At 43.5% G+C, this 15,289-nt stretch overlaps 1 protein-coding gene across 5 annotated transcripts in view; it reads right to left on the bottom strand.

Annotated features, from left to right (window-relative positions):
• Positions 1-15,289, bottom strand: part of OBSCN (obscurin, cytoskeletal calmodulin and titin-interacting RhoGEF) — a 216,830-nt gene that overhangs the window by 22,705 nt on the left and 178,836 nt on the right. For all 5 annotated transcript variants that reach the window (XM_030445973.1, XM_030445974.1, XM_030445975.1 and 2 more), the window contains 12 exons: positions 13,063-13,186; positions 12,574-12,701; positions 12,114-12,226; positions 9,534-9,702; positions 7,995-8,076; positions 4,901-5,101; positions 4,115-4,175; positions 2,979-3,056; positions 2,654-2,826; positions 2,073-2,099; positions 1,407-1,559; positions 447-492 (listed from right to left, as the gene is read on the bottom strand). In XM_030445973.1, coding sequence (XP_030301833.1) covers positions 447-492; positions 1,407-1,559; positions 2,073-2,099; positions 2,654-2,826; positions 2,979-3,056; positions 4,115-4,175; positions 4,901-5,101; positions 7,995-8,076; positions 9,534-9,702; positions 12,114-12,226; positions 12,574-12,701; positions 13,063-13,186 — 1,355 coding nt within the window. The remainder of the gene's footprint in view (positions 1-446; positions 493-1,406; positions 1,560-2,072; positions 2,100-2,653; positions 2,827-2,978; positions 3,057-4,114; positions 4,176-4,900; positions 5,102-7,994; positions 8,077-9,533; positions 9,703-12,113; positions 12,227-12,573; positions 12,702-13,062; positions 13,187-15,289) is intronic.

The raw sequence follows: 15,289 nt of genomic DNA, 5'->3' as shown, positions 1-15,289 counted from the left end.
CCTGACTCAATTTCCCCAGAAGGTTTTGTGATTTCTTTTTTTATTTCCCCTCATGGTTAAATGGTAGACAATCTCAGATTTTCAATTATAAAAATCAAACCCTGTTCAGTGGATGTAATGAAATTATTTTTTGTTTTGTTTTGATTTGTTAATTTTTAGCTCTTATCCTTAGTGATTAAAGGCACTGGAATTTAAACCACAACCTTTCTCTGCAAAGCCAGAGTTTTCAATTTCTATTCAGATGCTATATCAGATAATCAGTAGTAATCTTCATCTTTTAAAAAGAAAGATATCTTGACATGTAAACACCAATGGACTTGTCTGTAGGACAGAAACAGGGAAACCAGGAGAAACAATTAGCCAACAAAATTTTTTCAAGCTCTCCAAAGGTCTCTTCCAACCTCAACATTTTCAAGGGCTCTAATAAAAAACCAGGACAAACTTACCATGAACCACCTGTGGGAAAGACAGTCCAAAGCACTTGGCCTGGCTCTGATAAGAAAAAAAAACATTATTTTAGAAGCAAGTCAGTGCCAACAACAGCCACAAAAGGTGGTGTCTCCTTCATGTGGACACACAAATATACTTTGTGCCCATCCTTAGGCTGCTGTTCTACAGTCAAGAAGCCAAACAGGAGCTTTCAACCCAAGGTTTCCTTTCCTTTCCTTTCCTTTCCTTTCCTTTCCTTTCCTTTCCTTTCCTTTCCTTTCCTTTCCTTTCCTTTCCTTTCCTTTCCTTTCCTTTCCTTTCCTTTCCTTTCCTTTCCTTTCCTTTCCTTTCCTTTCCTTTCCTTTCCTTTCCTTTCCTTTCCTTTCCTTTCCTTTCCTTTCCTTTCCTTTCCTTTCCTTTCCTTTCCTTTCCTTTCCTTTCCTTTCCTCCTTTTTCACTCTGAGATTCCCAGCAGATCCTCAGGAAAATCCCATCCTCAGGGATCCTCTTCAGGGGCTTTGAGAGCAGCCTTAAGAGTGACTTTGACTCTTTTGGTGGCCAGAGCACAAGTAGCTTTGGCAGCAGGAATATTAAATAGAAATGAAATTAAAAAGCAAGCGCCTGCAAACATGCCTTCAAGCCACACTTTGTGCTTGGAATTGCTTAATGAATGTGGTTAATATTATTTAATTCTCTCCTAACTCCTCCTACACCAGTCCTTGCTCTTCCCACTTCTCTGTGTCATTGCAGAAATTCAGCAGCCTGGAGGGAGTAAGGAGATGACCACACCAGAACCAAGTCCATTAGGGAAATTGTCAAATTGTCAGTTGGGTAATGGAGAATCCTAAAGAAGAATTAGGGCATAAACCACCACATCTCACTCTTCTTTCCACTCCTCAAGACAACCACAGCTCCGAGGAGCTGAGGCACCAAACATCTTGGTACTCTGGCTGTGGGAGGACCAAAAGTTCACTCACGTGGGTTGCTGCTGCAGGATCCCTTTTATAAAGTCCTTTGCATCTTCACTCAAGTGAACAAAATCAGGAATGGTCCATGAAATTTTCCCATTCTGGATATTTAGGAGGGTTCCTCTGTCGTTCTCCCCAGCGAATGGAGATTTGCATGTCAGGCTTATTTAGTGACCACAGCATGAAATAAAAGGAGACAGACTTTAGACTTTTGTTTGCTGCTCAAAGGTCAGAAGCACAAATGCTGACACAGGGCTTGAAAAAACTTGGGGGACTCCATGCATGGGACTTGTGATGCTTGTGAGCAGCGTGTCCACCAGCAGCATCGTTCCCCCCATCACTACCTGGTGCTGAACTGGGGTTTTTTTATTCATAGAGAAGGAATTAAGGGTTTGGTTTCACACAACTACAGGAGGGTGTTGGCTAAAACAGGCAAGAGGAAGACTGAACCTCATCCATCACCAACTACAAGAAGAGAGCAACTGGGAGGTCTTCAAGCAAGAACCAAAGCCCTGGGTGACCAGGAAAGAGTGAGTAAAGCAGAAAAACTAGAAAATAATTTTCCTTCTTTATAGGAAGACTCAATGTGTCCCTCAAATCTCTTGCTTGAAGGAGCTGGAAGGCTCTGACTGAGAAGGGGATATTGGATGGATCTCTCCAAGAGAATGTATTTACCTTAAATATGTGATGACTCCCACAGCCCTGAGGAGAAAGGAAACACAAATGTCAGGGATTCATCACCATTTCTCCCTAATTTGCAAGCACACAGATCCTTTTCCTGCCACAAGACAACCTAGAACAATGAGATCACCATCTTCTCCCAACCTTTCCGAGGGAAATAAATCCCAAAATTATTTCTTTCCCTCTTCACTATTTTTTCCTTTAAGTATTATTTAAAATTCTCAATTTATACTCCAGTTTTAAAGCATAGATAGACTCAAAAAACACAAAATATTTTTTTTTCTTGGAGCTTGTTTGCCTTTTCAAAGAAGCCCCTTAGGATCATCCTCCCTATTTGCTGCCTCCAAGAACACTAATTTTCTTTAAGATGCTCTTTTGCATTAATCAGCCATCAGACTTCAATTATTGATGAATAAAATGGACAGAAGGAGGTTTAAAAATCCCTGATGGTTTGGGATTCACAGAATTCCCTTTCAGTTGCCTGTGTTCTTATCACTCCTCTGTTTACTTATTAACAATAAATGGAAATTTTGCCACTAGGACAAAAGTTTTGTAGAAAAAAAAGGACATATTACCAAATATCAGTTGCTTTTGACACTGGTGACTGAGAAACAATTTCTGGGGCAACAAACTCTGGAGATCCATATTTGCTGAACTGAGCCTCAAAGGGAATCATCTTCTGAGCAAATCCAAAGTCACAGAGCTTCAGGTCTTCCCTTCCAGGATAAACCATGAGGATATTCAGCGGCTGGGAAATGGAATTTAAAAAAAAAAAAAGAAAAAAGGAGAAACTTTTCCTGAAAGGAGGTAATATTTTCAGTTGGAAGCAAGAATAATTTAGGTAGAAAATGCCTGTTTTCTGACCAACAAAGTTAGGATAAGCTTGACATTACACACTACCTTAATGTCCAAATGGAGGATGTTGTTGTCATGAAGATATTTGACTCCTTCCAAAATTTGCTTGATATACAATTTGACCTAAAAATTAAATAGATTATGAAGTAATTATCAAACATTAGTGGTAAGTAAGAGTGTCCCTGATTCCAGCAGTATTTTTAGTATATGAGAGAGGGAGAGATTGAACTAGAAACACTTCTAGATGTAGAATTAGCTTCTTGCGTTTGAAACAAGATATGAGCTAAATATTACCCTGTGTTTGTGTGAGGTCTCCTGGAGCCTTCTATTTGTGAAAAAGCCCTTAATTAAAAAAACACAACCCTACAAACATGCAAAATAAAAATAGAGGTAAAGAAATTCCACCTTATCAGCTGCCTAATTTATCTAACTCAGACTCAGCTCTGGCTTGGTGTAAATCAGGAAAACACACTTAAACCACAAATATATTTAAAAATTAGAATGTTAACCTTATTTCTTGACCATGTGTTGATCCAATCTGACTATGACAAAAAAAGGAGTCAAGATTTACAGCTAACTCCAGCTCTGCCTTTGACATTTTGCCTTGGACATGTGTTGACTGAGACCTGCTCTTTAAAGGTGCCATCATCTCAAAGCATTCTAGGATTCTAGGTTTCTCTCTGAATACTCCAAAGAAAAATCAATTTTAGCAATAAATATGTGACAACTGGCTACTAGATGGGAGATGGGGAACATTCTGAACTGTGAGCACAAAGGATTTCAAAAAAACCACCCTTGGAAACTGTAATTTCAACCCTTGGCTTGGAGTCTGAAAGGAAGTGGATAGGAGCTGCAAAGGAATAAAGTGTTATTAACAAGTAATAAGACAGCAGCACCAGGTGACAAAAAACAAAGAAATGGAGATAATAGATCAAATATAATCTGTATTAGGCTGGATACAACACTGGGGGTCAAAACCACTGTCTGTTCCTAGTTATTCCCTGAAGAAATTCAAGTTAGTAACGCAAACTGCTGGGAACCCCTTTTAAATAGTGATTTTGTTTTATCAGATTATCAGAGCTTCAAAGATATTCCTCATATTCAGAAAGAAAGATGCCACTGGAAGCTGTTCTGGTGGTACCTACAAATCCTGGGCTTTCAGCTGAGAATGGGAGATTTACCTCTGCTTCAGTGACAACGCTCTTCTTGAATAAGCGGTCGAGGAGCTCCTCGTTGGAGCATCTGACAACAACATTGAGGGAAAACAGAATAAAAAGCTTTTTTTTATTTATTTATTTTAAATTTTTAAATTTTACTTTTTAAACAGCTCTATCCAGCTAGCAGAGCAGAATTCACAAGGTGATCCCAAGCAATGTGATCACGAGGTGATCTCAGACCTTGGCACAGGTTTGCCCAAGGAAGCTGAGGCTGCCCCATCCCTGGAAGTGTTCCAGGCCAGGTTGGATGGGGCTTGGAGCAACCTGGGCTGGTGGGAGGTGTCCCTGCTCATGGAGGGGGCCTGGAAATAGATGATCTTTAAGGTCCCTTCCACCCAAACCATTCTGTGATTCAACATGATGTGCACACAACGAATTTAAATCTCTGGTGCAGAAGTGTCCTTCTTGCAGCAGAGTGATCCAGTTGGGCTGCTCCAAACCTGTGCTCCCTACACACAGGACTGTGGTATCCCTGGGGCTAAAATCTACATGTTGGATATGAGTTTTTCTGCTCAGCACTGCTTTGTCCTGCTGTTCCCCCTGTCTGAATCAGAGTCCTGGACTTGCAGACTTTCCAGAACAGAGATTTGGAAGAGCTCCAGAGAACTCTGGAAGTGCAAGGAAAGATTGTGCTTTGTCCTTCCATCTCCAGACAAAACCTAGAAGTGGTTAATTGCTTGGTTAATTCATAAGTGAGTTCTGCTCAGTGCTTCCCCAACCTCCTGGGGGAAGGAGCAGAGAAAAGGATACAACTCCAGGATCAAAATCAACGTTTTCCGCGTTTCAAAGTGATCCAGGAGCCGGGTGATTCTGTCGTGGGACAGGGAGCTGAGGATGTCCCTCTCCTGGTGAGCTCGAGCCTTGGTTTTGCTGCGCAGAGGGATGAATTTGGCAGCACAGGACACTCTGGTGCCTTTGTGCACAACTCGTTTCACGAAGCTGAAGCAGCCCCTGCGTGAAAATCAAAGCACAAACCCTGCTCAGACTGGGCACAGTGGGTGTAGACCTTGCCGTGTCCCAGCCTTTGACAGCTCCCTGTGGCTTCAATTCTCCAATATGGAAAAAAACCCAAAAAAACTCCCTGATTTTCCTGTATGTGAGGTGCTATTGCCCTCTTCTGGTTGTCACGGAAATTCAGCAAGAAGTTTGCATCATGTGTGATATATGATTGTAATATATGTTAATGAATTTGTACTCCTAATCAGTAAATTCAGAATTAAACTAAGAAGAAAGGGAATATGGAGCCAGACAAAGCAATTGAGACAAAGCTGAAGCAGCCCCTGAATGAAAATCAAAGCACAAACCCTGCTCAGACTGGGCACAGTGGGTGGGGACCTTGCTGTGTCCCAGTCTTTGGCAGCTCCCTGTGGCTTCAATTCTTCAATATGGAAAAAACCCCCCCAAAACCCTGATTTTCCTGTATGTGAGGTGCTATTGCCCTCTTCTGGTTGTCACGGAAATTCAGCAAGAAGTTTGCATCATGTGTGATACATGATTGTAATATATGTTAATGAATTTGTACTCCTAATCAGTAAATTCAGAATTAAACTAAGAAGAAAGGGAATATGGGGCCAGACAAAGCAATTGAGATGAAGCTGAAGCAGCCCCTGAATGAAAATCAAAGCACAAACCCTGCTCAGACTGGGCACAGTGGGTGTGGACCTTGCCGTGTCCCAGCCTTTAACAGCTCCCTGTGGCTTAAGTTCTCCAATATGGAAAAAAAAAACCCCAAAAAACCTGATTTTCCTGTATGTGAGGTGCTATTGCCCTCTTCTGGTTGTCACGGAAATTCAGCAAGAAGTTTGCATCATGTGTGATACATGATTGTAATATATGTTAATGAATTTGTACTCCTAATCAGTAAATTCAGAATTAAACTACAAAGAAAAGGAATATGGGGCCAGACAAAGCAATTGAGACAAAGGTGAAGCAGCCCCTGTGTGAAAATCAAAGCACAAACCCTGCTCAGACTGGGCACAGTGGGTGTGGACCTTGCCGTGTCCCAGCCTTTAACAGCTCCCTGTGGCTTAAGTTCTCCAATATGGAAAAAAAAAACCCCAAAAAACCTGATTTTCCTGTATGTGAGGTGCTATTGCCCTCTTCTGGTTGTCACTGAAATTCAGCAAGAAGTTTGCATCATGTGTGATATATGATTGTAATATATGTTAATGAATTTGTACTCCTAATCAGTAAATTCAGAATTAAACTAAGAAAGGGAATATGGAGCCAGACAAAGCAATTGAGATGAAGCTGAAGCAGCCCCTGAATGAAAATTAAAGTACAAACCCTGCCCAGACTGGGCACAGTGGGTGTGGACCTTACCATGTCCCAGCCTTTAACAGCTCCCTGTGGCTTAAGTTCTCCAATATGGGGAAAAAAAACCAAAACCCCCTGATTTTCCTGTATGTGAGGTGCTATTGCCCTCTTCTGGTTGTCACGGAAATTCAGCAAGAAGTTTGCATCATGTGTGATACATGATTGTAATATATGTTAATGAATTTGTACTCCTAATCAGTAAATTCAGAATTAAACTACAAAGAAAAGGAATATGGGGCCAGACAAAGCAATTGAGACAAAGGTGAAGCAGCCCCTGTGTGAAAATCAAAGCACAAACCCTGCTCAGACTGGGCACAGTGGGTGTGGACCTTGCCGTGTCCCAGCCTTTGACAGCTCCCTGTGGCTTCAATTCTTCAATATGGAAAAAAAAATAACCAAAAACCCTGATTTTCCTGTATGTGAGGTGCTATTGCCCTCTTCTGGTTGTCACTGAAATTCAGCAAGAAGTTTGCATCATGTGTGATACATGATTGTAATATATGTTAATGAATTTGTACTCCTAATCAGTAAATTCAGAATTAAACTAAGAAGAAAGGGAATATGGGGCCAGATAAAGCAATTGAGACATGTAATTTCCCACCGAAACAGTGTAAGCAACACAAGGCCCTAACAAGGCTAATTTCTGTGTCGAAGATAATTAAAAGTGTAGGTCTTGTTCTTAAGGCACTGCCAAGGCTAACGAGGCACCAAATGAATGGGAACATCTGCACAAAGAGAACATCAAGATGTCACAACCAGCAGATAAGGGGAAAGTGATGGCTAGGGTCTGATATTGCCCTGTAACAGGATAATGAAGTCAGTGAAAGCAAGAAAGGCAAAAAGTTCAAGTTTGAGGAACCCTCTTACTTCATCCAAAGATGCCCTGAAGACCCCCGGATATCTCCCCAAGAGAGGAGTCCTCCCAGACTCCACCTATCATGAATATTGTAATAACATGATGTAATCCCTATGAATATGTATATAAACCCACCCCTTTTTAAATATTCATAGAATTGTAATCAATATAAGGTAATTCTAGAGTTTTAGAGGCGTGGGTGTGAGTGGAGTGGAGACTCCTCGTGCACCCAGGGCTGTTTTGCTCACTGCAATTTCAATTTTATTAATTAATTAACCCATTAACAGAATATTGAGTCTCAGTCATGTATAACAAAGGGAATTTGCCCTGACAAATGTTGATGATGCTCTTGGTTCCTGTGGATGAACATCTCCATGGGCTTGTGATGTTACCATTGCCAAGGAGCCATCCCTGAGCATCTATCCAGCCAACGGCTGAGATTTTTTCTGTCTGGAGCTACCTGGAGCTATGGACTCTCTGTCAGAAACCTCAGGAAAGTGTTTCCAGCAGCCTGGCAATGAGGTGACCTTCCAGCCCTGAAAGTATTTTCACCTTTTCAGACTTTTTCACAGCTGGGTCCACCTCTGTCTCTGGTGACACATGCTCAGAAGCTCAGGTGGACAAGTAGATATTCCCCATTAGTCATCCTATGACACTGGCAAATTCACTTACCTTCCAATCTCCTGCTTAACCTCATAGAGGGAATGAAGCTTTCTCCTGGTGGCCACTTTCTTTGCTGCTTTGTCTTGCTTAGCTTTGGAAAAAAAGGAAAATATAAGTGTTAGTATTCACACAAGAATGCTTTGCTTCTAGAGCAAGAAGTTATTACAGGGCAATTTAAGGCTGGAAAGATAACAAGGGTCCCCTAAACTTCTCTGCAGAATTAAGTGGAGTTGTTCCATAACAGAACATAATGTCAATATTGGAACAGCATCTTATAGAGTCACAGAACTGTTTTGACAGGAAAAGACCTTTAAGATCATCCAGTCCAACCATAAACCCAGCACTGCCAAGTCCACCACTAAATCATGTCCCTTAGCACCACACGTCCAGTTTTCATCTCCCATAAATCAGAAAAGCCAGGCTAAAGCTCAGAGCACCACCAGAGACATGGCCCCACATATGTCTGGGGCCTATTGGATCAGTTTGTCATCTAGTCTGAAGCACAAAAAAAAATAAATCTCATTTATAAATAGCTCACTGGATCATTTGGCCTCACACTGAGTCATAGAATCATAGAATCGACTTGGTTGGAAGGGACCTCAGAGATCATCAAGTCCAACCCTTGATCCACTACCGCTGCAGTTCCCAGCCCATGGCACTCAGTGCCACATCCAGTCTCTTTTGAAATATCTCCAGACACGGAGAATCCACTACTTCCCTGGGCAGCCCATTCCAATGCCTGATCACCCTCTCCAGAAAGAAATTCTTTCTCATCTCCAACCTAAACCTCCCCTGGCACAACTTGAGACCCTGCCCTCTTGTCTTGCTGAGAGTTGCCTGGGAAAAGAGCCCAACCCCCCCCTGGCTCCAACCTCCTTTCAGGGAGTTGGAGAGAGTGATGAGGTCTCCCCTGAGCCTCCTCTTCTTTAGGCTGAACACCCCCAGCTCCCTCAGCCCTTCCTCACAGGAATTCTGCTGGATCCCTTCACAGCCTCCTTGCTCTTCTCTGGACCTGCTCCAGCATCTCAATCTCCTTCCTGAGCTGAGGGGCCCAGAACTGGACACAGGACTCAAGCTGTGGCCTCCCCAGAGCTGAGCACAGGGGCAGAATCCCTTCCCTGGACCTGCTGGCCACACTGTTCCTGAGCCAGGCCAGGATGCCATTGGCCTTCTTGGCCACCTGGGCACACTGCTGGCTCATGTTCAGCTTCCTGTCAATCCAGACTCCCAGGTCCCTTTCTGCCACTCTGTGCCCAGCCTGGAGCTCCCCATGGGGTTGTTGTGGCCAAAGTGCAGGACCCGGCACTTGGAATGTTGAACCTCATCCCATTGGAATCAGCCCAACTCTCCAGTCTGTCCAGGTGATAAAATCACAAAATCCTGGAAAACCAAGCTGGAAGGGACCTCCAAGCATCACCTTGGCAAAGCAAGGTCTAGCCAAGTATTCCTGAGGAATACAGGGCAGAAGATGGGTACGAGATGACTGCACCAGAGTCCACATTGCAGTGGCCATGGGATGAACTCCAGCAGATGAAGCAATGCCATTACCTTCATGGATGACAAGCTCTGCTTTGCACAGCACCTCCCCTCCTGCATTCTTGGCCACACAGGTATAAACACCACCATCTTCCAAGCCAGCATTGTCCACCACTAAGAAATATGTTGTTCCTTCCTTCCCTTGATGGAGCCTGTTGCTGTCTGTCAGCAGTGATGTGCCCTGAAAAAGAATGAAATGACAGTTTTGGCTCTGGGAAAAAGGAGAAGGAAGCAGATTTGTCTTCCTTCTTGTCAGGAAATAAGACACAGGAGCAGACCTGTGACCTTTTAAGCTAAACAAATCTCATCAGCAAACCCCTGGCTGAAGAAAATCCCCCTGGCTGACTGTCCCCATGTTACCCCATAACATTTTTGTGCCACAACCCCTTCAGAGGAGAACAGGCTTGGAAGGGTTCAGCAAAGCTGTGCAGTTCATTTTTTAGCTCTTCCAGTGCATCATGTCTGGGAAACCAGCCCAGGGAGCACCAGCATCAGCTATTTTGCCCACTCTCAAGCTTGTGTTGGCATTTTTGCTGCCTAATTGATTCCTCAGTGCTATGAAAGGAGGCAGCATGTGAAAAGGAACTTATAGGACCACCTGACTGGGAGGTGAAATGCCAGGTAAGTGTGTGTGATTCAGATAAATGTAGTGTTGCAACCCTATTCCCCCAAATGAGATGTCAGTCTCTGAGCTGTTCCTTTTTATACCAGAGCAAACCTTGGAGTTACAGGAGATGACTCCCTGGCAGCACCTGCTGAGTGCCTGGTAGAAGTCAAAAAGTGCCAGATATTAGAAATTATTCTGGAATAAATAAAGAACAAGACAGAAATAAAACCTCTGTTTGGCCAGGGTGGGGAACTGTCACAGCAATGTTTTCTCTAACAGATTCCAGAAGAGGGAATCTGTTCCCTCCAGGGCAAGTTGGGGCTCTTCAGTCTGGGAGGAAGGCTCTGGGAATACAACCCAACAGAGCTGTACAGAATTATTTTAGTGAATCAACAGGGATTCACTTTTCTTGGGACAAGATGTAAGAGCCAGCACATGATGCTTGTGACAAATAGGCCCAGAACAGCCAAAAGAAGGTGGCACTTCAGGCATGGGGCTGAACTCCTTGATGAAGGACATTATACATCCAAGATGCTTGCCTGAGGGCAAGGGGGATTAGGTAAGGCTGGAGAGCTTTATTGTTGGTTAGTAAGTAGTTAATAGTTCACCTAACTCAGTAAAACTTTGAGCTGAAAATGTCAGAGATTAGGAAAATATTAATGGTGTAGCAGATGTTCTTGCTCTTCTCCAGGTATTGAGGTGTGTGCATGGGGGTGTGTGTGTGGGAAGGAGTTCTATGTATTTTCCTTGTTATTTTTACAGTTACTTTATTCATCTGAGTAGCTCATCCTTGAACATCCTACACAGAAAAAAAAAATGAATAAAACTTGTGTGTGCCAAACACTCAGTAAGACAGGGGAATTACAACCATTATAGATCAACAGTGGCTTATTTCAGGGGCATGGAAAAATTTTGAGGAATAATAAGTTATTTCTCCTTCTTTTCTGTGGGATGTTCATTGTCCTTCATCATATTCATTTTACCAATTAGCAGCAGAAATGATGCAGAGACTGAAGTCATGCTGAAAACTGGAATAATCCACTCTTAATCCCATCCCTGACCACAAAACTACAGCACACATCTTGATGGCTCTTGGGTAGAAACAAATGTGCCTTCCTGCCCATCTTGGACCCCAAAACCATCTTGGTAGATCTCTATGGAGAGTCATAGAATTATAGAATGGTGGGGGTTGGGAGGGAGTTCTGGAGATTTCCTAGGGCAGGCTGACCCAGAGCAGGTTGCACAGGATGGTGTCCAGGTGGGTTCTGAATATCCCCAGAGACTGAGACACCACCACCTCTTTGGGCAGTTCCAGTGCTCTGCCACCCTCAAAGTAACCAAGTTCCTCCTCATGTTGAGATGGAACTTCCTATGGATCAAGTTTATCCCCATTACATCTTGTCCTGTCCCTGGGCATCACTGAAAGAAGACCAGACCCCTCCTCCTGACACCCCCCCTCAGTCTTCTCTTCTCCAGACTTAAAATACCCAACTACCCCAGGCTTTCCTCATAATAGAGATGTCCCAGTCCCCTAATCATCTTCCCAGTCCTTTGCTGTACCCCCTCCAGCAGTTCCCTGCCCTTCCTGAACCAGGGAGCCCAGAACTGGGCACAGCACTGGGGATGGGGCCTCACCAGGGCAGAGGAGAGAGGCAGAAGCCCCCCCCTCATCCTGCTGATGACATGCACCCCAGGGTGACATTGGCCTTCTTGGCCACAAGGTCTCATTGCTTATGGGCATCCTGTTGTCCCAGGTTTTTAGCCACTGAGCTGTTTTCCACCAGCTCATCCTCAAACCTGTCCTGGTGCAAGGGGTTATTCCTCCAACATTTGCCTTGTTGAATTTCACAAGGTTTCTCTCTGCCCACATTCCCCAGCCTCTCCAGGTCCCTCTGGATGGCAGCACAACCCCTTCCCAGTTTTGTGCCATCTCTCCTTTCTTCAATCCTCCCTTCTCAGACAGAGAAAAAAAATTCTGCACTCACCTTAAACCAGAGAACAGTTGGCTCAGGGGTTCCTTCGATGACTGCCTGAAATCTGGCCGACTCCCCAGCATTGACCTGCACATCCTCTATTGTCACTTGCATGTAGGGAGGACCTGGTGAGACACAAGGGTTTGCTGCAGGCACAACACCTCAACCCTGTGCAGGATGTGCTGCTCAAATGGGTCCTACAGGACTGGCCATCTAGGATGTAACATGAGGTTGATGGCAAAGCAAGAGATATCACAGCAATATATTTGGTTTTCTCTATAGGGGCATTACTTTTAGGCTCTGTATCTCCATGCTTGACTGTGATTTTTTGCTTAGTAAACATTTAGTACTCAGGAAATGGAAGGATTAGGAAAAAAAAAAAAAAAGCAAACCAAAAAAAAGCCAGTGATCAAGAAAGAAAAAACAACAAAAATCATGGGGTGTAGGAGAGGAAAACAAGACTCTTCCTTACTTGTTGGGGTCTTCTCCTCAGTCTTATACACACACGTTCTTTCAGTGGTCTCAATATAAACTTCACTGTGCACATCCCAGATCACATCTCCTTCCCTTCTGTACCAGTCTCCTCCAGCTGGTGATGTTCTTCCATGAAGCCCAAGAGAAAAAGATCATTACCCAGTCATGTACAACTACAGAGATCCAGAATTACCCCCTGCCACTGATCTGTGTGTTTAACCACCAGACAAATAATGAGTTCCTTAAAATGACTATGAGAAGAACTTGGATTCAAGGGGAATTAATTTCTCTCTGACCTTTTTTATCCTTCTCACACAATCAACGTGTCACCAGGATTTTATAAATAATAATATATATTTTATAAATAACAACAAAACTAAAATAATCAGTTCAAGTCACCCCCTACTTCTTCCATCACAGAAAATGTGGTTTTCTTATAACAAAGTCTGCCACGTTCAGAAATCTGTGCCCTGGGATGAGGATTTACCTGTCAATGGGCACGGTGCGTTCCTGAGGGATTTCACCTCCAGCAGCTGCATCTTCAGGAGAAGGACCAGGGCTGGGCTTTGGCACACTTGGTTCTTCAGCTGGAATCTGCCTTTGAGCTTTGTCTGGCAGCAGAAGTAGGGCAAGTTAGACCTGACAGCTATGAGAGCACACCTGAAACCCAGAGCAAACATTTGGAGCCATCTCCAGTCTGCTCTGTGTCAGAGCTGAGTCCCTGTGTCCTCAGCACTGAAGCTCAGAGGGGAATTTGTCCCTTCTGAGAAGACCACGATGGAGCAAAAGGATTGAATAACATCACAGAGACTGGATGGGGACACATTGCTGCCTGGGAAAACCCAACTTTTCTGTTGGGAAACAAACACAGACAAAGCCAGGAAAAGCAGGGACAGGAAGAAAGAGGATGACTGGAAGGAGAACATGAGTTCAGTGCCTCTTTTATAGGAGATAACCCAACTGTGCTTGAGTTCCAGCTGATGGCTATGATGAAATCACATTCAGCTGGTGTTCATTTCAGTAAGTGCAGCTACTTACAAGAGACTTAGCTAAAAGCAAAAGTACAAGACAGAAAATCACCTTTATCCTGGCCCAAACCAGGACAGCTGGAAAAACCCCTTCAGATGATGAAGTCCAAGTGTTAACCAAGCACTGCCAGCTCCACCACTAGGTCCCATGTCTTCCTGACTTTTAAATACCCCCAGGGATGTCCTGCATTAGCTCCATCCACATGGATGCTTCAATTAAACTTTGCATATGAGAGCAGCTCCTGACTCACTGGTGCAAGCATCAGTGCAATGGGGAAGCTCACATCAGTGTAAAAGTGGTGGTCAAGGCAGACCCTGGCTGGGAGTACCACTGATATGAGGGTAGGATAGAGGTGTGATAATAGGAAGGACCTGGTGATCCTAAAACACTGGTGCACCTCCAAGGAGTTCTTTGAAAATGTCCTCCTAGAACTCTGTGTCACCCCAGAAGAAGGTTTGGCATCTGGGGCTTTGAGGAACAAGGGAAATAAAAGGATGGTGGAGCTTGACAGCATTTCAGGTCTTGTTCTACTTGAACTAATAATTATTTTGCCAGATACATCTTCATGAACTGGTTTGATCCTTCATTTTGAAAGTACCTGGTTGTTTTTTAATTGGACCACTGGAGTTACCCCATAGGGTAAAGTGCATCATCACCTTTTTTATCTGAGCAGAAAAGGTTAAATACAGAGGAATCTTCTCCCCGGAAGGAAAAGCCTTTTTGGGGAGCATCCTAGGGATGTTTGGTGCTGACTGCTTTTGGAAAAAAAGCACCAGTTTCTAGAAGTCACCTAAAGGAGCTCTTTTGGGATGGAAAACATGGTTATTCAAGGCATTCCTGACAGGTCAGAGATCCCAGGCTTGTGGGATTGTGCTTTCCTATTGCTGACACTACTGAAATATTTGTCTTCTTTTTATCCATAGCATATGGTCATAGGGACAGCTGTCAAGTCTCCATCCTACTAAAATAATTCCCCAAATAAATAACAGGTTCAGTTTTCTGACATGAAATGCCTGTGAAATCATCTCCTTCAGTCTTGTACTCTCTTTGTACTTATTAGCAAGGACATCATCTACTGACACTTATGATTTTTGACTCATACTACTTCATCAGAGGATTATTTTCACAGATTATTTCCTACAAGAAAGGGGAAAAAAAGGTTTTAATGCCCTGTCATTTTTTAACACAGTGATTTTGGGTCTGATTCCATTAAATGCTTCTATCTTTGTTAAGTTTTAGGCAATAATATCTTGCTTTTTAAACAATATCTGGAGTCTGGGGGCTAAAGGATACTTGACATTATCCTTTTTAAGCAGACACCATTACTCTGACTTGACACAGAAACAGCTTGGACAACTTGTTATAGCAGAAGCAGAAGGAAGAGAGGAAGGGTTGAAGCTTATTTCTTTGCTTTGGTGTTGCAAAGACAAAAGACTTGTCCTGAGAAGGCACAGTCACACACAGAAATGGTTTTAATCTCATGGAAACTGTTGAGGAATCTCCCAAGGCTTCAGGGCCAGAGGAATGTAGGTGAGCCTGATGCTCCCATCATCCTAGAAAGCCTCCAGCTGTTCAGACAGGAGGGTTGAACACAACTCCAGCTTGCTCATGGCAAACAGTAGAAGAAAAGCAACCTCCTTGCCCACCCCACCAAATAAACCCCCAAATGATTTCTATAAATACAA

The sequence above is a fragment of the Calypte anna genome, chromosome 2 (genome assembly GCF_003957555.1).
Source record: "Calypte anna isolate BGI_N300 chromosome 2, bCalAnn1_v1.p, whole genome shotgun sequence".
In the NCBI taxonomy this organism is placed as follows: domain Eukaryota; kingdom Metazoa; phylum Chordata; class Aves; order Apodiformes; family Trochilidae; genus Calypte; species Calypte anna.
This window is presented reverse-complemented; position numbering and strand designations above follow the sequence as displayed.